Source organism: Peromyscus maniculatus, chromosome 11, assembly GCF_049852395.1.
Source record: "Peromyscus maniculatus bairdii isolate BWxNUB_F1_BW_parent chromosome 11, HU_Pman_BW_mat_3.1, whole genome shotgun sequence".
In the NCBI taxonomy this organism is placed as follows: domain Eukaryota; kingdom Metazoa; phylum Chordata; class Mammalia; order Rodentia; family Cricetidae; genus Peromyscus; species Peromyscus maniculatus.
This window is the reverse complement of record NC_134862.1, coordinates 91,210,761-91,232,827: the sequence shown is the minus strand read 5'-3', so window position 1 is coordinate 91,232,827 and position 22,067 is coordinate 91,210,761. Positions and strand designations below refer to the sequence as shown.

Below are 22,067 nucleotides of genomic sequence, written 5' to 3'. Positions count from 1 at the left end.
ATAAAGGGACCAGGTAGACCCACACTGCTGCAGCTGCGGCCCCAGACCGTAACTGAACAAGCCCAACGTGATATTTAACCTTCATTGTCAACATGAATGGGTTTGGAAACAACTCAATTCCTGATGTCTCTGAGGATGTTTCCAGAAAGACTGAGGAAGTTGGACCCACTCTGGATGTGGGTGGCTCCCTCCCATGGGCTGGGCTCCCAAACTGAATAATGGGAAAAGAAAGAGGCCAGCTGAGCACTAGAATCCGTGTCTGCTTCCCGACCAGGGATACAGGGTGATAAGACACCTCATGCTCCCCCTGCCATGATGGACTGGAACCGAAAACAGACCCTGAGTTGCTTCTGTCAGGGTGTCTTGTCACAACCGTAAGAAGAGTAACTCAGTGCAAATACACCCAGGGGGCTTACAACAAAGACGACTCCGAGAAAGCACCGGGAAACTGCTACTGCTGTGGTTGGCGTGCTGGGAGAAATTACGCCATCCAGACCGCCCACGCGGGAGCCAAATGACTGAGTGCCATATTGGTTTCTTTCCATGTGAACTTGGACATAGATCTGGACAGTTCTAGAATTTCTACTCGAGAGGGACTTGAGAACTGGAAAAAATGCCGATGGTAGGTGGAGTGGCAGGGGATGGTCTTGAGGCTTGCCTTGTAGCCGTTTTTGCTTAATAAGCAACTTGTTCTGGTTAAAAACACGGATTTGGAGGACTTGGGGATACTACTGATGAAGACTGTGGGGGGGTGCTACACCTCTCTGGTACCCTGTGGTGCTTACCATAGATGGGGCAATGAACTTCTCTATATCTGTTCCCTTCACCAGGCACTGTGAAGACAGAGGGTTAGCAGCTGCAGCCCAGGCACTCAGGTGTCCTCACTTGGAGGTGCCAGTGCTGCTGCTGCTGGCAGCGGTGGTGACAAGGGTGCTGATGCCTAAGGACCTGCTGTTACCCCAGACAACTTCACGGACATTGTGAGCCGATACGTGTAACCATTCTGACTGTGCAAGGCAGGCAGTAGGAGGTGCCCACTTGAGAAGATGACCTCATTTACACAAAACTTGTGGGAGAAAAAGGTTTATTTCACCCTACAGGTTACAGTCCGTCATAGAGGTAAGGCAGGCAGGAGCTCAAGGCAGGAACCTAGAGGCAGGCTGAAGCGGAGACCCCAGAGCAGCACTGTCTTCCTTACAACCTTAGACCCACCTGTCTGGGGTAGCACTGACCACGGTGGGACAGAGCCTCCTCCATCAATCAGCCATCAAATGTACCCCAGACATGCCCAGGAGCCAATCTAAAGGAGGCCATGCCCCCATCCCGCCCTGGTAGTCTCTAGTTTGCGTTGGGTTGACAAAAATGATTAGGCACAGGAGATAAGATCCGCCACTAGGAGAAACCCCTAGGAAAACTCCTTTCAGAGGGAGCCTTCAGTACCTGAGGTGTGTTGTCTGTGGCCCTGTGTGCAGGCTGGAGACACAGGCAGATTCAGTTCAGAAAGCATCTGGGCCTTTGGAACTTTTGGAACTTTCTTCAGGCGGTTTCCTCTCCCCTTCTAATCCCAGCACCCCCACATTTTGTAAGATTAAAGACACTCCTGTCCAAAATCCTCTTCAGCTCTCAGCCACCCTCTGGAAGCCCCCTCTGCCTCATGGCACCCTCTGCAGTCTTGAGGAAAGAATATATCCTATAATCTCCCCAGAGGAAAGGAAGTCACACTGTGTGATGCGCAGCTTTCTGTAGCCATCATACCAACACTGGGAGAATAGACTAAAGGCAGGAATTACTCGTTTGGGCTCAGGGTTTCAGACTTCAGTCGGTGCTTGGCTGGTCCTGTTATTTTAGGGCTGAGATAAGGCTGAACACCATGGAGGCAGGAGCCTGGAGAGGAGGAGGCTGTTCACTTTACTGCAGACAGGAAGTAATTAGAGAGGACCCCAAGGCCGTGTGTACTTCAAAAGCCACCTTCCAGGGACTTCCCCTCACTAAGCCCCGCCTGCTAAAGTTCCTACGTTTCTCAGAGTAGTGTCGCCAGCTGGGGGCCAAGCATTCAATGCACAAGCCTGTGAAGGACATTAATGTTCAAGCAGAAGTTGGCACACAAAACTGGGTTGCTTGTTTTCACTGCCTGCTCACGGATACTGGGGATGGACTCGGCCTGTGGACTCTAGACAAGTGCTCCACCGCTGAGCAACAGCTCCGAGGGTTTGTTAAATGACATCAGAATTCTATTGTCTGTGATCTGCTTTGGATTCACATGACAGACCTGGAAGAGGGAGAAGGGGGAAGCATAGGTTTTCCTCATGCTAGACCTGCCCTGTCCTTTGCTGTCTGAAGCCAGGAAGGGAGGCCCTGGGACGTGTGGTCTAGGGTTTCAGAGCGAGGCTCACTTCACCACATGTCAGCTGCTCCCACATCCCTCCTAAAACAAGGAGTGGGGATTTCCTGTGGGTAGCCATGAAGTGTGTGAGCCCAACAGAGAACCGCAGCACACACACACACACACACACACACACACACACACACACACACACACACACCTCCCACTTTCTCCCTCTCCCTCATATTCCCGATATGCCAGCCAGCTGTTTCTGGTCACCCGCTACCCTTCTGGGCTGGATGACTCATTGGGGAAGAAGGTATCTGTGTGTGTCTTTGTGTTTCCCTGGCAGGGGTCATGTTTCCCTGAAAGAGAAGACTTTTGGCCAGCTCCCCTGAGATAACATCGTGAGGGAAGAAGCTTTAGGAAGCATAAAGAGCAGCGTTGACTCGGGTTAAAACCTGGCCCCTGTCCAAATGGTGAAGTCAGTTTTTATGTGTTTGCAAATCAATTGCAGGAGCTTTAGACAGTGTGGGACCTTTGGGAACAGAGTTCTGTGAACACAGTTGACTAGGTCTGTGGCTGCCCTGCCTGGATGCACCATGAAGGGTGTTCACTAAACCGGAAGAGGAAGCCCTGGGTGAGAAGAGACATTCTTCTGCCACAGGCTTGCAAAGCTTCTGTCTTGCAAGTTTCTGACTTGATCGCAGTGATGGGTGTAGTCTGCCCAGGCCTCTGTTGTTGAAAGGATCGGGAGTGGGCCTGACCTCCAGCTGCCAGGAAGGAGGCGCTTCCCCCAGCTGGTAACCAAACTCCACCATAGCAGGTTTGGGACAGACTTTCCCCCAAGAGCCCTGAGCCCAGAAGAAATCAGGATGGGGCCAATAGAAATCAGACAGCGGGGGAAACTAACAGCTTCCAGGAAAGGACCATGAAGCTTCAGAAATCATCACACAGGAAACCCCCAAACTACAACCGGCTGCTGTGGTGCCCCCAAATCTTTCAGGGGCACTCAAGACAGTGTGGTGACAAGCAGTGTGCCTATCAGGCCATGTGCCAAGAGTTGAAACTTGAAGATAGAGGATGTTAAATAAAGTCAAGCTTAGGTAGGCAGAGATTGTCATTCAAAGGAAAGACTGTGGTCATGGGCAGAGCAGTCCCATCTCAGGACTCTGCAAGCATCTCAGATTCAAACGGAACGAGGGGGAGGGGCTTGTCTTTCTGTGGCAGAGGAGGGACAAACAGAGCCGGGGAGAATCTGGGAGGGAAGCTGAACAAACACTTGAAATGCCTAGCCAAGCAGGGGAAAGTTCTGGCTGTCGTTAGCCCGTTCCCAGAAGCTGCTGAAGGTGGGCTGGGGGGGGGGGGGTGGTCAGCTTTGTGTGTGAGTGCTCTGGCCTGGGGGAAGCAGAGCTGGGGAGCCAGTAAGGAAAGAAAGACCCCTGAGCAAATGAGGCAGAGGGTCAGCCGTGGGCAACAGTGGACACCCAGTCAAAGACAAGATTGGACATGGTAAGGAAGTATCAGCATGGGTAGTTCTTAAAGCTAAGATTGTGGCTATTGTATTGACATAAAATGAACACATTTTAAAAGGTTTTATTTGACAAATATAGATGGAGCAACCAGACAGCACATCATGTTTTCAAGACAGAGTTTCTCTGTGTAGCTTTGCACCTTTCCTAGAACTCACTTGGTAGCCCAGGCTGGCCTACGAACTCACAGAGATCCGCCTGGCTCTGCCTCCTGAGTGCTGGGATTAAAGGCGTGCGCCACCACCGCCCGGCTGACACATCATGTTTTGTTTGTGCTTTTGTTTTTTTTTTTAGACAGGGTCTCACTGTAGCCCTAGCTGACCTGGAACTCACTGTGCAGACCAGGCTGGCCTGGAACTCACTGTGCAGACCAGGCTGGCCTGGAACTCAGAACACACGGAGATCTGCCTGCCCCTGCTTCTCCATCACTGGGATTTAAAGGTGTGTGCCGCCGTGCTCAGCACCAGGCCTGTGTTGCCAGCGGGATGGTTTCTGAAGCTTCACAGCCCTTTCCCAGAAGCTGTTCACTCCCCGCTCCCCCCCCCCCCCCCCCCCCCCCCCCCCCGCTGTCTGATTTCCATTGGCCTCACTCTGATTTCTTCTGGGCCCAGGATCCCAAAGAGAAGTGGAAGAAAGACACTGGATTTGCTTCAGGCACCCGGGAGAACAGCGAGTTGACAGTGCAAACAGACAAACTGCCACAGGGAGAAAGACACTTCGATATCTCCAGGGACACGGTCATCTGCATGTTACATAGATATTTCAAGTTGTTACAGTTACCTACAACTTCCAAAGTTACAATCTCACTCAGAAACAATGCTGGACCAGACGGCCTGGAGGGCAGTTCCTGGGTCCCGCACAGAGAGAGACACTTCAGACTGCCTTGTTCCTGCTCTTCTCTTGGTAGAGCACTGCCCCAGGCCCACTGATCCTGGGGGAGCACCCTGGCTTCCACTCAGGAGGGGCCAGGATTCCCCTCCCAGTTGTGATGATACAAAGAATGTCTGCAGTTATTGTCAAAAGCCACTTGGGTCACATGGGTGGGTGGGGGTTGCCTCCAGTTGAGAACCCCTGCTTTACACCATTCATAGCCCAGATACTAAGCCTTCCCAGTATTCATTCCAGAAGCATGTTCTCTGTATGTGAGCGGCAACTCAGAAACTCTCCTTGGACAGAGTGATGGCACCAGCCACCAACATGGGCTCCATTCTAAATACTCTCCCAGCATTAATTCAATAAATCCTCCTGGGTAAATTTGAGTTTTAGATAGGCATTACATAGTTATTCTAGGAGAGGTTTGCTTTGGATGATATTTGAGGGCAATGTGTACTAAAAGCCACACTTTTCCCTTTACTTGAAATTCAGATTTAACTTGCATGGCTGGTTTTTGCCAAATTGTACAACCCTATTTGTGCACAAATAACTGTCCGGTAACCGCAGACCGAGGCCCTGGGGCCTTAGAATCCCTGCTCTGCCTGTGACTAGCTTTTGACTCATGGGGTTACATCATTGAGCTTCTATGGGACTCAGTTTCTCATCTGTGAGATGGGCACACCGGCAGCCACTTCTCACAGAACTGCAGTTGTTGGCGTATGTGTCCACAGTCTGCAGAACTGTTAGGATCGTGAGCCAGTGAGTGGCAACCGGGTTAGTCTCTGCGCTCACACTGCTACTGACTCATCCAATGTTTCCTGGACAGTCATTGCTGAGTTTCGCCCAGCCTTCCCACCCCAATTAAGAGAGTGTCCCCTGCCACCGGGTCGCGCCATCCCGGGAACCGTCCGAAGGTGGCAGCAGCGGCCCCGCAGTCCTCCACGGTCGGGCTGGCGTTGTGCAGGTCCCCGGCTGGCCGCGTCCGGGGCCAGGCGCCAGGCAGGCCGGGAGAGACGGAGGCCACACCCCGCGGCCCAGGCGCTTCCCGCCGGTGAATCATCGCCTGCAGCAGCGGCTCCCGCAGTCCGCTGCAGCGCCCCGGGCCCGGCCGCACCCCATCCGAGCGCAGCGCCCCGCGTCTCCGCGCCCCCCTCTCCCTGTGCAGTGAGCCAGTCCGATTGGCACCATGGCGGGCATCGCAATCAAACTGGCCAAGGACCGCGAGGCGGCCGAGGGGCTGGGGTCGCACGAGAGAGCCATCAAGTACCTCAACCAGGACTATGAGACGCTGCGGAACGAGTGCCTGGAGGCCGGGGCGCTCTTCCAGGATCCTTCTTTCCCCGCCCTGCCATCCTCTCTGGGCTTCAAGGAGTTGGGGCCCTACTCCAGCAAAACTCGGGGCATCGAATGGAAGCGGCCCACGGTAGGAAGCGCTCAGGGACCGGGCGGGGTCGGGAAAGGGCTGCAGTGGAAGGTTGCGAGCCAACAGGCTCCGGGGCTCGGTAGTGCTGGCCTGGTTGTGCTCCGCGATTGCTGCTAAGGGGACTCCAGATGCAGGCTGCGGCCCACCCAGTGGACCTGCCTCCAGCTGGCCCGGAGCGCTTCCCAGGACAGGACCCCAGATCCCACTAGCCGGCACGCCCCGGGAGGCCGCCTTTGGCCTCACAAAGCCTCCGGGACACAGGGCCGCTGGGGTAAAACTTTTATTGGACTCTAGTGGTAAGATGGAGAGGGGGGACAGGGACCTGATGTCGGGGTGGGGTATCCGAGTAGGGTGGAAGACTCTGGGCTGCTTCGGGGAGGCAAGGGTGGGCACTGCCTGGCGAAGGCTTGCGTAAGTGGCCACAGGTACCTGTGAGGGTTAGGTTTATCCAGCTAGGATCTTGTTTATTTCTCAAAGTGTAGCTAGCGGACGCCCCTCACCCACCACCCCCAATTTTTACCTGGGTAACTTAATAAAGAATTGAAAGGCTCTAAGATCCTGTTACTCATTATTTTGGGGGGCCAGAGTCCTCACTTGGGAAACCCTGTCCCGCTCCCAAGTGCTCTTGTGCCAACCCTCAGGGTCTCTGCCCTATGCCCTCCCAGTTCCTTTGTGGTGCTGGCTCTCATCCCATGGGACCCTCACTTGACTTTCCCAACGAGCCTAGAGGAAATCTAGATTCCTGTTAGGACACTGGGCATTCATGCCTTACTTCCATCCTCCCAGGCTACTTTTGTTATCCTGAATTCAGTTCGAGATCTAGAAAGTACCCTAGACCAGCTAGTACTCTACCAGGCCTGGGTTCTACCACATAACATCAGGTGCATGGTAATGCATGCCTATAATCCCAGCACTTAGGACGTGGAGATGGGAGGATCAGAAGTTCAAAGCTGGGGGCCACTGAGATGGCTCAGTGAGTAAGGGCATTGGCTGCTAAGCTTAACAACCTTTGCTCTATCCCAGAACCCATGGGGATAGAGGGAACCAACTCCCCAAAATTGTCCCCTGACCCCCACATGCACACTAGGGCAAACAAGTGGACTTGTGCAGGCATGTACACACACAAAGTAAATAGATGAATAATAATGATAATAATAACAACAGAAGGTCAAAGCCAGCCTTGGCAATGTAGTGCATTTGAGGCCCTCCTAGACCGCATGAGAACTTGGCTCAAATTAAAAAAATAAAGGAAAAGGAAAACCAAAAAGGTCTCTGTAGAGCAGGATCCTGAGCACCTGGGTGCACTGGGTGAGTCACTGGACCTCCGTTCCTCACCTCAGCTGGGCGTGGTAGTGCACACCTTGGTCTGAGCCCTCAGGACACTCTGTAGCTTTGGCTGCTTAGTAAGTTCAAGGCCAGTCTGAACTACAAAGTAAGGCTGTCTCAAATTGAACGAATATGATAAGAATGGAGCAAGCGAGGCCTCCCTGTTTCCTGCCGTGTCCAGCACACCGGATGCAGCTGCCCCGGTGGCTCCAGTGTCCCAGAGACACCCAGGTCTTTCCTCTCACCCTTCTCACCTGCCGGGCATGCCTGGGGCCACCACCACCCCAAGTCTAGCTCATTTACATTCTTTAGGACTTTGTCACAAGTCTCCTCCCCAAAGAGTCTTTCCGGCCATTTGTAGCAGACCTTCCCACCCTCTTGTTCTCTGCCCTGTACTAACATCTGCTCTGACATTTTCACCGTGAACCAATGCGTTCACATGTTTTCTTGTTCTGCTGAGCTGGTGTGTGTTCTTTGCCTTGTGCTCTCAGTGTCTCGCCAGAGTACTGTCCCTTCTCAGTCTTAACTCATGCATTCATTCATTCATTCATCCATCAGCATTTATGAATGCTTATTCTAGGCCAGGCATTGAGATGTCCATGAACAATCACAACAAAACAAACAAACAACAAAAATAAAGTCACTGACTATTTGGAAAATAAATGAATGGATGGATGGATGAATGAATGAATGTGCAATCGTTGTGAGCCTTGAATGGCATCCTGGCTGGGGAGATGATTCACAAGCAGGAGAATGTGTGTTGTACATTTGTATACTGTTTTACAGCTTTCTATCCCAGTCTCATTTCTGTGGCTATGATAAAGCACTCTGGCCAAAAGCAAATGAAGGGATGAAAGGATTTATTCGGCTTACAATTCCAGGTTCCAGCGCATCAGTGAGGGGAAGTCAGAGAAGGAACTCAAGCAGCTAGTCACATGAGAGCCACAGTCAAGAGCAGAGATGATCGAATGCCACACATTGCTCGCTTGAATCTAGTTTTTGTCTTCCCTGTATAGCATGCCCTGCCTAGAGAATGGCACCACCCACAATGTGCTAAGTCTTCCCACGTCAACTAGCAGTCAAGATAATTTCTTCAGACAGAACTACAGGCCAACCAGATCTGGATAATTCTTTGAAATGACTTCTTTCTCTATCACTCTAGGCTGAGGCAAGTTGACATTTACCCGCCTCCACCCGCCCCCGTACCCCCCCCTTTCAACCTCTATTCAGTCAACGAGCACTTAGTGAACACCTATTATACACCCGGTACATTATACGCAGTTTCTTCTCTGAAGAAGAGAGAGAAAGGAGAGAAAGGCCCCCTCAACAGGTTCCTGTGCCTGTGGGCCTTCCAGGTAGAAAAACAGAGACCTGGAGCCACTTCAGGGACACTGCCTAAGGCGGGCAGGCCATGCACCACACAACCGTTCTACAGTTGGGGAAACCGCAGCTTGGGGATGTCAGACTTGCTCAGAACAAAGCAGGAGTGGAGCCAGGCCTGGGCTAGCTGCCTTCTGTCCCGACCTGTCTGGTCAGACCCTGGTGGGGACAGGCCACGGGACTTAAAAAATGTACCCACTGGATTCACTCGTCCATGATTGGAGATTGGAACAGAGCAATGTCAATGGATGGTGTGGGGTAGGAACCAGGTAGGCTGCAGACCCTGGAGTAAGAGAGATGGAAGGGAGGTGTGTGTTTCTGCTTCGCTCATTTCAGAAGGATGCCTGAACGACAGGTGGAGGAGGCGAGGGAGGGAGGGAAGACAGAGAGAGAGAGAGAGAGAGAGAGAGAGAGAGAGAGAGAGAGAGAGAGAGAGAGAGAGAGAGAGAGAGAGAACGAGAACAAACACCTATGGCCTAATTTAAGAGACCCTTCGGCTGTGGGCAACTTGCGTTTGTTAGAGGTTGAGTCACGAGTGACGAAGGGATTAAAGATGACTTCCAGAGAAAGAATGAAACAACCCATGAGGAAGAGAAAGCAGGGCAGGGCAAGGGAGCTGGTTAGCCATCCTGGGGGCAGGGCTGATAACTCTTCCCGAGAGGACGTCATAACGCTGGCAGGAGGGATGAGATAGGACATGACCACAACCACACTGAGGGCAGGAGCCAGTGCCAGGCCACAGTGATGAGCGGCACGCCATCACCCACGGCTGGCGTGGCATCACCCACGGCTGGCAGGCCGGGTCCTCCCAGCTGTCAGGTATAGAGTGCTTGGCAAGGCCATTCATGTTCATCTCACCTAAGCCTGAGAATAGTCTCTGTGGGCGGTACCTTCGTCTTCTTCAAACCCATTTTACAGATGCAGAACAAGCTTCCGGGTGTCCAGTAACGCACCGGCATCCTAGGACTTACGCAATAAATGGCAGTGCCAGGCTTCTCGCTGGCTTATCAGAATCCAAGGCCCTCCCGTCTTCTGGCCCTGCATGGCCACATCAGGCTTTCATTCCGGGCTCCACAGGCTGTGGGCAGGGCTCAGTTTTCTCAAGTGTCTCTGGGCTGTGAGATCTGAGCTTCGGCTTCTCCGGAGACCCTGAGGCAGTTTGTGAAGTGTGGTGGTAGCCCCCTCCTGAGGTGAGAGCTTGGCCCCTGGATGACCAGTGTGATTAAGGGGCTCCCGGAACTACCCCCGGGGATAAGTGCTTGCATGGCAGACCTTAGGAAAAGCTGGCTTCCCTGCCTGGGCAGAAGTGCTTTCTCAATGTCCCTTCATCCTCCAGGCCGGCTGGTGGGGAAGCAGGAAGGGAGCATGCTCTGTGAGCTGGTGTGCTGCTGGAGGCTGCCAGGATAGACCCAGCTCTCACCCAGGGAAGACTCCCATAGACAGAAGTGTGCCAAGGGACAAGGCCACTCTGTGCAGATGTGGCACTCCTACAAACCAACGACTCTGAGTCAAAAGCAGCTCAGATTTGGGCCCTGACTTCCTTTGTGGCTTTTGGGTGGAGCTCTTCAGAATCCGGAAACACATCCAGGGGGCTGCTGGAGGGCTGAACCCTTGCACACTGGCTTCCCTCAGGCTGTTGGGAACAACCACCGCTGAAGCAGGAGGGCCTTAGCAGCAAACAGCAGGAGCACACAGTTTACACTTGAGACCATGAGTTCAAATTCCAGGGGCCTCTACCCCTGGGGAGCCATGAAGCGATAACAATCACTTGACTTCCTGAGCTGCTCCCCACATGTAAGAGGCTGCTGACCCCACCCTGAGTTCCTCAAGAGACAAGAGATGATAAGGCTCCACGCAGTGTCTGAACAGCAGGTGCAGAGTGCGTGAATCCTCTAAGTGCTGGGAGAACTCAGAAGGCTGGATCCATCCCCTGTCCCCAAGAAGCATGTGTATTAGAAAGATGGAGGAGTCGCCATGAACATCACCACACTGCACAGGGTTAGGTTCCCAAAGACTCCGGGGCGGGACTCTAAGGGAAGAGTGGAGATAAAGAGGAGGAAAAGCTTCATCCTGAAAGGGAGGGAGAGGGGGGCTTGAAATATGAATGATTTGGAAAATGTAGGCAGAGGAGGAAATGCCTTGCAAGCTCAGCCACTTGCATGCAGGCCCAGAGGAGAAGGTGCCAGAATGGTGGGCAGGGGGCACTTAGCACGGAGGGTCCCCAAGCCTGGCAGAGGGAGCTGAGTCCCTGCCCTTCTGAAGAGCAGACTGGAGCAGACTGAAGATAATTGGAGTGTGTGGGGTCGGATGACTTCCTGGAAGAGATCCGTGGTCCTCCCCCCCTCCCCAATTAGGGCCAATGGAGCAGGGTCAGACAGCTAGCACAGAGGTCTGCCTAGGAAACTTTCCTCAGAGCTGAGCAGCATGGGGGGGGGGGGTCGGCTGGAGGCACCCACAGGGAACAGAGGCTCCTGCCTGCTGACCTTGCTCTGTGGGTTTGTTTCCAGGAGATCTGCTCTGACCCCCAGTTCATCGTTGGAGGAGCCACCCGCACAGACATCTGCCAAGGAGCCTTGGGTAAGTAGTCGGGCGGGGTCTGGGGCAAGCTGTGCTGTGTACACCCGCAGGTTCTGGGGCTTCTCTTCCGGAACGGTGAGGTGACTTCCATTTCCAGGAGCTCCTTGGACTTCTTGTCTCCTGGGGATGTCCCCCAGCCAGTCACCATGCTAAGATGGGAGTTCTGTGAGGTCCAGGACAGGTCCCCGAAGAAGGCAATGACTCAGTGTGAAGGAAGGGGAAACCTCTCTCGCTGCTGAGAGGAAGTGGAAAGCACCAGGGCCAGCTCAGCCTTGCAGGCAGCTCCCTGTGTGCTCACCAGAGAAAGCGGGAAGGATTGTGAACACTCCTGCAATTGTAATGCTCATGTGATTCAAATTAACCCAAGCATCAATCAAGATGGGGAGGGCCATGTCTGAGGATTTGGGCTCCAGGGGCCCCAGCTTCATCCTGAAACTTCCCAGGCTTCTGTGAGTCTCAGCAGTGAAAACACACCCTCATTCTTCCCTATACATAATAAACATGGGCCTGTAATCCCTGGAGTAGATTATTTGCTCTGATAAACCGGTAACAGGCTATCCACCTCAGCTGGCTTCCCAAACAAGCCCACTGTAAGAAAACTAACCAGCTAGAATTCACCACCTTCTGGTGCCCGCTTCATGGGGCTTCTGGATCTCTTAATGATGGCAGCCACTGTTTACTAAGTCCGTCACTAAATCACGCTTGCCCACACTCCATGATATCCCCGATCACTCTCATTTCACAGATGAACATGCCAGAGCAGAGGCCTGGTGTGCAGACACGTTTGGTCTGACCCCAGCACTATTATGTTAAGTACCAAGGTGGCCTCCCTAGAAAGAGACCTACAAAGATGTCACCCTGTGGGGATGTCATAGCCTGTGCAAATCCTCAGGACAGGGCAACCTCTAGGGAGAACAGGATCCAGGCCTGTTGGAACACAGCTATGCTGAGTGTGGATTCCTAAAATGCCAGGGAGTTTTCTCACCTGAAGAAAACAGGCCTGCCCTCTCTCTCTCCCCAGGAAAGAGATGACCAATATCCTAGGATACCTGAGGGGAGTGTTCTGAGGGAACAAGCCACTGGTTAGAGAAAGTGGAGATCATAAGGGTTGGACATGGATTAAAATTATGACCAACCTGGGAGTTTTTGAAGGATCTAGAAAAATATAGCAGCTACTGAACACTATTCACAGCCTAAACAGCTACTTCAAAAGTTTTAACACATCATAAGGGCCAAGCCACTCATAATAAGTACCCCAGTTAAGTCACATTTCAATTCCACCAGGTGGTTTGGGAGGGGCCATAAGGTTAAACTCCTGGAAGAAATTGCTTGCTGTACGTCTAGAACTGGATGAAAAGGAGAAATATAAACCTTCTTAAACTTTCTTGGTAGTTGATCTAAAGCTTAAGGTCTCTCAAGGTCCCAGATTAGCCATTTTCTTCCTCTTGATTTTTTTATTCTGGAAGATTCTAATGAGATTGTGGGTGGTGAAATGTGGTTTACTGAACTCTCGCCCTTCCTTTGGCTTCTGGGCATGAGGTCCTGAAGGGGTGGTAGCATCCCTAAGTCCCAAAAGGCTCAGAAATGACAGAACAGGGCTTCAGTAGTGTCAGTGGTTGGGGGAACTTGGCCCAGGCATCACTGGGGACCTCCGTTTTCCCAAACCGCAGGGGGAAGGAGGTAAATAAGGTGACACCAGAACCTGCTGATAAGTGGCATGCAGCCTCTAAAGCTGTTCTTGCTGTGGGCTGGAACACTGGTAGAACACGTGACCAGTATGCATGAATGCGGTCCTAGGTTCAATTCCAGTGGCAGCAACCAATCAATAAAATCAAGCTGTCCCCTGTTCATGGCTAGCTGTTCCCCGTTCCTTGGTCTGGTATGTGAGCAATAAGTATCATCACCTGAGAAATGGCGTGCGACTCAGCATTGTTTTTTGTTTAGTTTTTGTTGTTGTTGTTGTTTTAATCATATGCAACCATCCCAATTCTCAAGTAGACATACTTTTTAAAGATTTATTTATTTATTTTATGTATGTAAAGTGCTCTATCTGCATGTATGACGTTATGCCAGAAGAGGGCATCAGATCCCACTATAGATGGTTGTGAGCCACCATGTGGTTGCTGGGAATCGAACTCAGGACCTCTGCAAGAGCAACCAGAACTCTTAATCGCTGAGCCCAAGTAGATGTTTTGATGCCCGCTATGCAGATATGAAAACTGAAGCACAGAGAGAGGAGGCGCCGTGGAAGGCTGTGCCCTAATCATTGCCTGAGCCCTGGCCTGATGCCAGGTCCTGCACTCATTTTATAAACCCGGACAGGGTCTGAATCCACGGTGCTAAACTGAGCAAGGATGCTTCATTTTCTCCACTTGTGCCTCCTACCCCAAATGCATTCACTGGCCCAGTGAGCCTGCGTAAACGGCATCCTTAGACTTGTACATGTTCCAGCGTCGGTCCACACCCTTTACTCTGTTGCCCTGAACTGCTTACTCACCTGCTTTCCTGGAAGGCTCAGCTTACAGCCTTCCCTCAAATGGTTCAAACCGTGTGTGTGTGTGTGTGTGTGTGTGTGTGTGTGTGTGTGTGTGTGTGTATGTGTGTGTATGTGTGTATGTGTGTGTGTGTGTGTATGTGTGTATGTGTGTGTGTATGTGTGTGTGTATGTGTGTGTGTATGTGTATGTGTGTGTATGTGTGTGTGTGTGTATGTGTATGTGTGTGTGTGTGTGTGTGTGTGTGTGTGTGTGTGTGTGTGTGCGCGCGCGCACTTGCGCAGAGATGCTCCCACCATGAACCACCTGCACTGCAGAACGTGGCTGAGCCAGGCAGGGACTCAGCAAAGAAAAATCCAATTCTCAAGTAGACATACTTTTTAAAGATTTATTTATTTATTTTATGTATGTAAGCGCTCTATCTGCATGTATGACTTTATGCCAGAAGAGGGCATCAGATCCCACTATAGATGGTTTTGAGCCACCATGTGGTTGCTGGGAATCGAACTCAGGACCTCTGCAAGAGCAACCAGAACTCTTAATCGCTGAGCCCAAGTAGATGTTTTGGTGCCCGCTATGCAGATTGGAAATGAAAGCCTGAGCCTCAGCCAGGCTGGCCCAGAGAGAGGCCAGACGCTGTGCAGCTGCTGATAGTGACTGAGCCCGTGCCCATCAGGCCTCTGGCATCCAGCGGGGAGTGTAAGGTTCTCCCCACTGTCACGACTGTTCAAACCGCAGACCTGTGCTCTCTGGGCCCTTGAAGTGAGTCACTTTGCCTCTACCTTCATTTGGCTCCCAGAAGACCCGCCAGGAGGTGTCTGGCCATAGGGTGCCCTTCTCTACAGCCTCCTAGTATTTCCCTCATCAGAGAGGCAGAAGGGAGTGAGCTCAGTGGGAAACATGCCCCTGAAGGTGGAGTTTCCGGTCTTACGCCCTCTATCATGTAGTAGCCTTTATGATCTTGGGCAGGCTACCCAACTTCTGTGAGCTTCAGTTTCCCCTTCTCTAATAATGGGAATGCAAAGAGCCCCCAACTTAACAACGGTTCAGTTTAGCCTTCTTCAACTCTGCAACGGTGTGAAGAGCACACACAGTCAGCAGAAACTACGCTTTGGATTTTGTTCTTTTCCTGGCTAGTAACATGCATCCCAGAACTCAGCCACAAATACTGGGGGGCGATAGTGAGCCACAGGTCCGGCCAACGGTTTAACCAAGAAGGGAAGTATGCAGTGTTCTGGGGGCATGCAGCTGCATTTGTTAAATTACATGAGATTCTCAACATTTTATAATAAAGTGGCCTTGTGTTGGGGGACTTGGCCCACTTGTAGGTGATATAAGTGCGCTGGGGACATTTAAGGGAAACTAGGCCTTGTATTAATTGCACACAGACAGACAGACAGACACACACACACACATATGCAATGGATTTGTTTGTTGGGATGTGACTCATGGTAGGATTGTCTTACTTTTCCTGTTGCTATGGTTTAAAAAAAAAACTTATAAAAGCAACTTAAGGATGAAAGCATTTATTTTAGCTCACAGTTAAGGAATGCAGTCCATGGTGGGGCGCCGGGGTGGCAGGAGTTGTGGGCCATGGTCACACCATGTCCACAATCAGGAACAGAGTGATGAATGCAACTACTGTCCAGCTCCATTTACCCACTAACAGAGCTCAGGGAATGGTGCCACCCAGAGTAGACGGGTCTTCCCACCTCAGTTAATGTAATCAAGATGATCCTCCACAGGTATGCCCAGAGGTCCATCTTCCTGGTGATCCTAAAGTCTGTCAAGTTGACAGTTGACTCTAACCACTCCAGTAGGTCAAAGAACATCTATCATGAAAATATCCCCTTCCCAGGGCTGGAGAAGTGAGTGTAATGTAGGAGCCAGAGTGAGCACACTGGAGAATCCTAAAGAAGTCGAAGGGGTGTAGCTGATAACGGAGCCCAACGATGTGAAAGGCTCTCCCCAAATTGCAAGGGAGAAGGGGAGAAGGACATTAGATTAGAAGCTGAGTCTTCACCCTTTGAAGAGCTCGGAATCCAAGGGTGCATGTGCCAAGGTGGGAAGGGCGTGTCCAAGGCTGGGGCACGCGGAAGATGAAAACGGGGAGCAGGAAGCATAACGGGCAGGTGCTCGCTCTTCAGCTTTGTGAGTGGAACTTTCAAATAGTTTAGAGAACTAAAAATGAAAGATTTTAAGTCAGAAAGTAAATCATTAAAGAAAATATCTCCACTTCAGCCCAGAATTGCCTGGAACTCACAGTGTAGCTCAGGCAGGCCACTGACTGGAGACCCACATGCTGGGTTCCATTCTCCACTCAGTACACTGTCTAAAGAGAGGAGGACGGATGAGCTTACGCCACCAAAGGAGCCAACACCCATTTCCTAGCTATTGTCTTTTTTAAAAATTGCACATGTCATTATTATGGTTGTTGTTGTTGTTATTGTTGTGGTGGTGTGTTTGAGATAGTGTCATGCTGTGTAACCCAGACTGGCCTTAAACTTGCAGTGATCCTCCTGAGTGCTGAGATTACAGATGTGCAGCCTTCTGAGTGCTGAGATTACAGATGTGCCCCACCATGCCCAGTTTTATTCTCCAGATGCTACGATTATAGATTACGCCACCATGCCTAGATTTCTTATTTATATATTTGTTTTAAAGGGTTTTCCTATGTATCCCAGACATAGAATTCATATTTATCCAATCCTCAAACTCGCAATCCTCCTGCCTCAGCCTTCTGAGTGCTGAGATTACAGGAGAGCCACCATGACTGGCTGAAAATGTTAAATTTTTTATTTTTTTCACTTTTATATGTATTTGTTTTGCGTGTGTGTGTGTGTGTGTGTGTGTGTGTGTGTGTGTGTGTGTGTACACTTTGTTCATGCAGTACCCAAGAAGGCCAGAGAAGGTATTGGAGTTACATAATTGTGATCCACCATATAGGTGCTAGAATCAAACCATATCCTCTTGGAAAGCAGCCAGTGCCCTTAATCACTGAGCAAGCCATCTCTCCAGCCCCCAACATGTGAATTTTTAAATCCACCTTTATAATAGGCATTTTTTGCATTTTCATAAACTTGGCGCTTCTAGAATAATTTTAAATTTACAGAAAAATTGAGGAGACAATGCAGATATTCCTATACCTCAGAAGTAGTTTCCGGTCTTGTAACCATCTCACATGGATGTGGTACATTTTCTACCACTGATGAACTGGCATCAGTGCATCCTCCTAACGTCATACTTCATGTAGAATCCTTAGGTTTTACCCCGCGGCCTTTTGCAGTCCAGGGTCTCTTCCAGAATGACACATTGCATCACCGTTGTATCTCCCAGGGCGCCTCTCGACTGCGACAGCTTCTCAGTCCTTTCTTGTTTTGTTGAACTTGGCAGTTTCAAAGAGTACCAGCCAAGAATTCTGTATGTCCGCCTTCTCTTGGAATTTGCAGGTGCCTCTTTTAAAATAATATATGTAGATGTCCGAGTATGGGGATGGGTGCCTGTAATCCCAGCACTCAGTAGGCTGAGGCAGGAGGATTGTTATCATCATCATCATCATCATCATCATCATCATCATCATCATGATTATTATTATTATTATTATTATTGTGAATTTGGTGTGTTTCTGAGATAAGGACTAGCCTGATCTGTGTAGCAAGACTTTATCTCAGAAACACACCAAATTCACAATAATAATAATAATAATAAGATGATGATAATGCCTGTAGTTAAAAAAGAAAAAATAAGACAATGACCAGAAAACAGGTGTAGGCTGGTTTAATGAAGAAAGCGAATCCATCCTTCTCTTTTCATGGTCCGTCACTCCCGGCCCCAGCTCCAGCCCCACCCCACCCTTCTGCTCCATCACCCACCCCACCCCCAGAGAGGCCCCTCCCGGAACACTTTAGTACCCATGAGTCATGGCTTCCGCAGCTTCCTTTCTGCCGCAAACACTTCTGCACGGCTCTCTCCCTCTCCCGAGGCCGCTGTCTGCTTCCCAGCTGCCTTCCCTGCTGACGCTAAGGCAGCAGAAACAGGGCTCCAGCGAAGCGCTGGCCTCCTGTTTTGACGCAAGGCCCTGTCTTGTCCTGGCTGGCCCCAGGCTTGGCCATCAGAGAGCAAGGCCACGACCTCATGTGACAGCCAGCTCTGTGCTTGGCTGTGGGAGTGAAGAGTGGTGGGAATCCACAGAGCTTCCAGCTCCCCGTGACTGTCCTCTGAAGCCCCAGCATGCCCAGAGGGTAGCAGGATATGACTGCATCCTAGGTCTGTAGATCAAGGTGTGATCTTTGGTTTGTCTGGGTACTCCCTCGACTTTCCCACCAGCTGTCTGTGACTGGGAGCCACACCACACCCTTGTGTGGCCTCAGTCATCTCATGTCTGAGGAGAAAAGGCTGGATCAGATTTTCCTAAGACTCAACACTTGCAACCTTCTGTGATTTTAAAATTTATCACCTCACTTATGCTTGGGAGCAGAGTCCAAAGTTAACAGAGCCTTGCTCAGCCTCAGTTCTCAACAGTATTAGCTCCAGGGAAGCTCCTGTATGGGGCTGCCACAGTAAACACTTCATGTCCCGTGTGGGGCAGTGGGGTCCTGGCCAGAACACTGCATGCATGGATGATGGGCCCCAGGAAGAGACGGTCCATGCTGCCTCTGACTTGCCTGAGAGCAGATGACCTAGAAGGCAGGTGTGTAAAGAGGCAGGCTAGACCAGCTCTGTCCCAACAGAGCACTTAGCGATGATGCAAAGTCCAGCAAAGCACCGCCTAATATGGTGGCCACCAGCCACGAAATGTGGGGAACGCAACCGAGGAGCTGAATTTGGTGCGTCGTTTTTGTGAAATGAGGCCTCACTCCGTAGCTTGGGCTGGCCTTGAATCCAAGCTCTTCCTGCCTCAGTTTCCCATGTACTGGGATTGTAGGTGTGCACCCTCATGACTGATGGGAGAAATGGAAGTGTAGGCTTTCTCTAGACACAACTAAAGTGGCTATGTCAGGGAATAGGTGGAGCAGAGGGTGAGGCTTTGGGTCCAGCCTCCTGTCCGGCCTTTGCTGTCTGTCATGGCGTGGTTCTCACATCAGAGCCAAACCGGCCACACGTGTCAGTCAGCATCTGAAAACATCAGGGGGAGAGGGAGGACTTGGGTGCCCGATGGCCAGAGGCTAGCCCTTTAGCTCTGTCACTCGAACAGCTAGAGCACTCTTCCATAAAATTTCATAACCATTGGGAAGACGAAATGGAGTGATTTATAGAGGCTCGGCCCGCAAGAGGCTGAGGCACGGGAAAGGTTGAATAAAATCTCTAGGGACAGTGTGCCCGGGGAGAGCAGGCTCAGAATAGGTTGTGTTGCACTGCCCATCTTGCGTGCCTGGTTGGGTCTAGCCTTAGCACTTTCGTGTGGTGACCATGGTGTCAGATAGAGTTGGGACCAAGAAGGTACTGGGAAAGTTTGAGATTTCTCGGCTTCACATTGGGATTGTGATGCACATTGGGGTTGTGATGGTCAGAGCTTCCTGCTGTTTCCTTCCCAGAAACAGAGGCCCAATAGTGCCACACGGCCAGGGCTCCTGGACCTCACAGCCAGGGCTCCTGGACCTCACAGCCAGGACTCCTGGACCACACAGCCAGGGCTCCTGTACCTCACAGCCAGGGCTCCTGTACCTCACAGCCAGGGCTCCTGGACCACACAGCCGGGGCTCCTGGACCACACAGCCGGGGCTCCTGTACCTCACAACCAGGGCTCCCGTACCTCACAGCCAGGGCTCTTGGACCACACAGCCAGGGCTCCTGTACCTCACAGCCAGGGCTCCTGTACCTCACAGCCAGGGCTCCTGGACCACACAGCCGGGGCTCCTGGACCACACAGCCGGGGCTCCTGGACCACACAGCCAGGGCTCCCGTACCTCACAGCCGGGGCTCCCGTACCTCACAGCCAGGGCTCCTGGACCTCACAGCCGGGGCTCCTGGACCACACAGCCAGGGCTCCTGTACCTCACAGGCGGGGCTCCTGTACCACACAGCTGGGGCTCTTGGACCACACAGCCAGGACTCCTGGACCACACAGCCAAGGCTCCTGGACCTCACAGCCAGGGCTCCTGTGCCACACAGCCTGGGCTCCTGGACCTCACAGCCAAGGTTCCCGTACCTCACAGCCGGGGCTCCTGTGTTTACCTCCAGCACCCTGGGAATGTTAGTCATCAATTTCCAGCTACCCATCTGTGAAATGGGAACCACGAGGACATTTGAATCCTTTTTCCTTTCCCCACACAATAGGGCATCTTGAGATGCCTGACTCTAAGGTGTTCTTGAGACCAGGGCCTCTGGGGGTTCCTCCATCCCTCTGAAGATCATTGTCGCCTCAGCTCAGTTCCCTTTCATCCCTCTGGGTCCTGCAGGGGGGGGGGGAGAAGGGGGGCTGCTGGAGAGCAGGAGCCCCTGTGAGCAACAAGGGCCCTCCTCTCTCCGCTTCTCTCTTCCGAGGGTGTAGGAAGGAGGCAGTGAGCTGGGGAAGGGATGGGTTGGGCTACCTGATGGGAAGAGGCATGGGGTAGAGGAGGATGGGAAGGCAGCCATGAGGAGGAGGAGCCACTACATCAGATAGTGACCCTGGGGGGTGGCCCTAGAGGGCCGGAGCTGCAGGGACCAACAAGGTAAAGGCTATCTATCTATAGCAGATGTGTGTTCTCACTCAGAACAACTGAGGAAGGGGGGGGGGCTCGTCAGGCTTCCTGGTGACCAGACAGACGCCAGAGCTAGAAAGCCTGACAGAAGCCTTGCAGCCTCATTTCCCTCCCCCTCCCTGCAGGCCCTCCCCACAGCAGGAGAGAGAGACAGGGAATGAATTGGGGGTCTTTCGCACAAGAGACTGGGGACCTTACATTGATGAGGAGGGGCTGGGTAAAGTGCAGGCTTCCACCGTCCCCAAGTGGAATGGAAATGGCCGATGGCACATGTGTTGGGAACTCCCATTTGGGGAAGCCTTTTCTGGACGGCTGCCAGGCGGCGGCATGAGTAACAGGAGGCAAGGCCCAGAGTGACATATCCCCGTCACCTTGTCACGGGCCTGGCCCTGGACCGAGTGTTTCCTGCAGCGGTTCTCATATCAGAGATCCTGCAGATCAGATATTTACATGACGATTCATAACAGTGGCAAAATTACAGTTATGAAATAGAAACGAAATAATATTATAGTGTGGGGGGGGTCACCACAACATGAGGAACTGAATTAAAGGGTCTCAGCATTAGGAAGGTTGAGAACCACTGCTCTAGAGAAACCCACAAGCCAGCTCCAGAGGGGCCTTAAGTTGAGTCACTGCTCATTCTTTCTTATCGGTTTCATTTCATTTTATTTATTTATTTATTGGCTTTTCAAGACAGAGTTTCTCTGTGTAGCTTTGGCGCCTTTCCTGGAACTCACTTGGTAGCCCAGGCTGGCCTCGAACTCACAGAGATCCACCTGCCTCTGCCCAGAGTGCTGGGATTAAAGACCTGCGCCACCACCGCCCGGCTCTTACCGCTTTTAAAGTTGACATCTTCAGCTTTCTGAGAACTGAGGTCCCCTCCCTGTCTGGGCTGCCTAGGACAGGAGAGTAGCCTGTCCCTTCCTCACAAGGTGTCAGATGAGCTAGGAGCTGCTTCCATACTCTATCATTCATCCAGCTGTGGGCCAGCGAGGCGAGGAAGGGAGCCACCCCAGGAATGAGCCACAACACCAGCAGGATTGGAAGCAGGCTTTCTTCTGGGTGCCATTCTTGACATCTGGGGCAGAGAATTCTTCATGGTCGGGGGTTCTTGGACATTCAGCAGCATCCTGGGCCTCTACCCAGCCCGTGACATGAGCTGAGCACTCCCTCGCTTGGGTTGATAGGAAACATTGCTAAAAGCACTGAGAATGTTCCCAGTGTGGCGAGGATGAAAGCGCCTCAGTTGGAGTCCCCAGCAGAGGAGGGAAGGGAGAGCTGTGGGAGCCTAAAACACCACAGGGTCACGGGCACCAGGCCACAGAACGCCACACTGGAATGCCACAGCCTGGGATGCTGAGGTGGCCAGCAAGGAGGATCCCCAGATGGGTGGCAGTGGTCGATGGTGCATCATAAAGACAGCTCCACACACCCGCAGCATTGCAGCAGGTTAACT

The 22,067-nt window shown here is 51.9% G+C and overlaps 1 protein-coding gene across 2 annotated transcripts in view; it reads left to right on the top strand.

Moving 5' to 3' along the window:
• Positions 1 to 5,617: 5,617 nt before the first annotated feature.
• Capn2 (calpain 2) overlaps positions 5,618 to 22,067 on the top strand; it is a 57,833-nt gene continuing 41,383 nt past the window's right edge. Inside the window, exons 1-2 of one of the 2 annotated variants that reach the window (XM_076548120.1) lie at positions 5,618 to 6,151; positions 11,365 to 11,434. In XM_076548120.1, coding sequence (XP_076404235.1) covers positions 5,915 to 6,151; positions 11,365 to 11,434 — 307 coding nt within the window. In that variant the 5' untranslated portion in view covers positions 5,618 to 5,914. The remainder of the gene's footprint in view (positions 6,152 to 11,364; positions 11,435 to 22,067) is intronic. The other variant, XM_006988599.4, reaches the window with a different exon arrangement.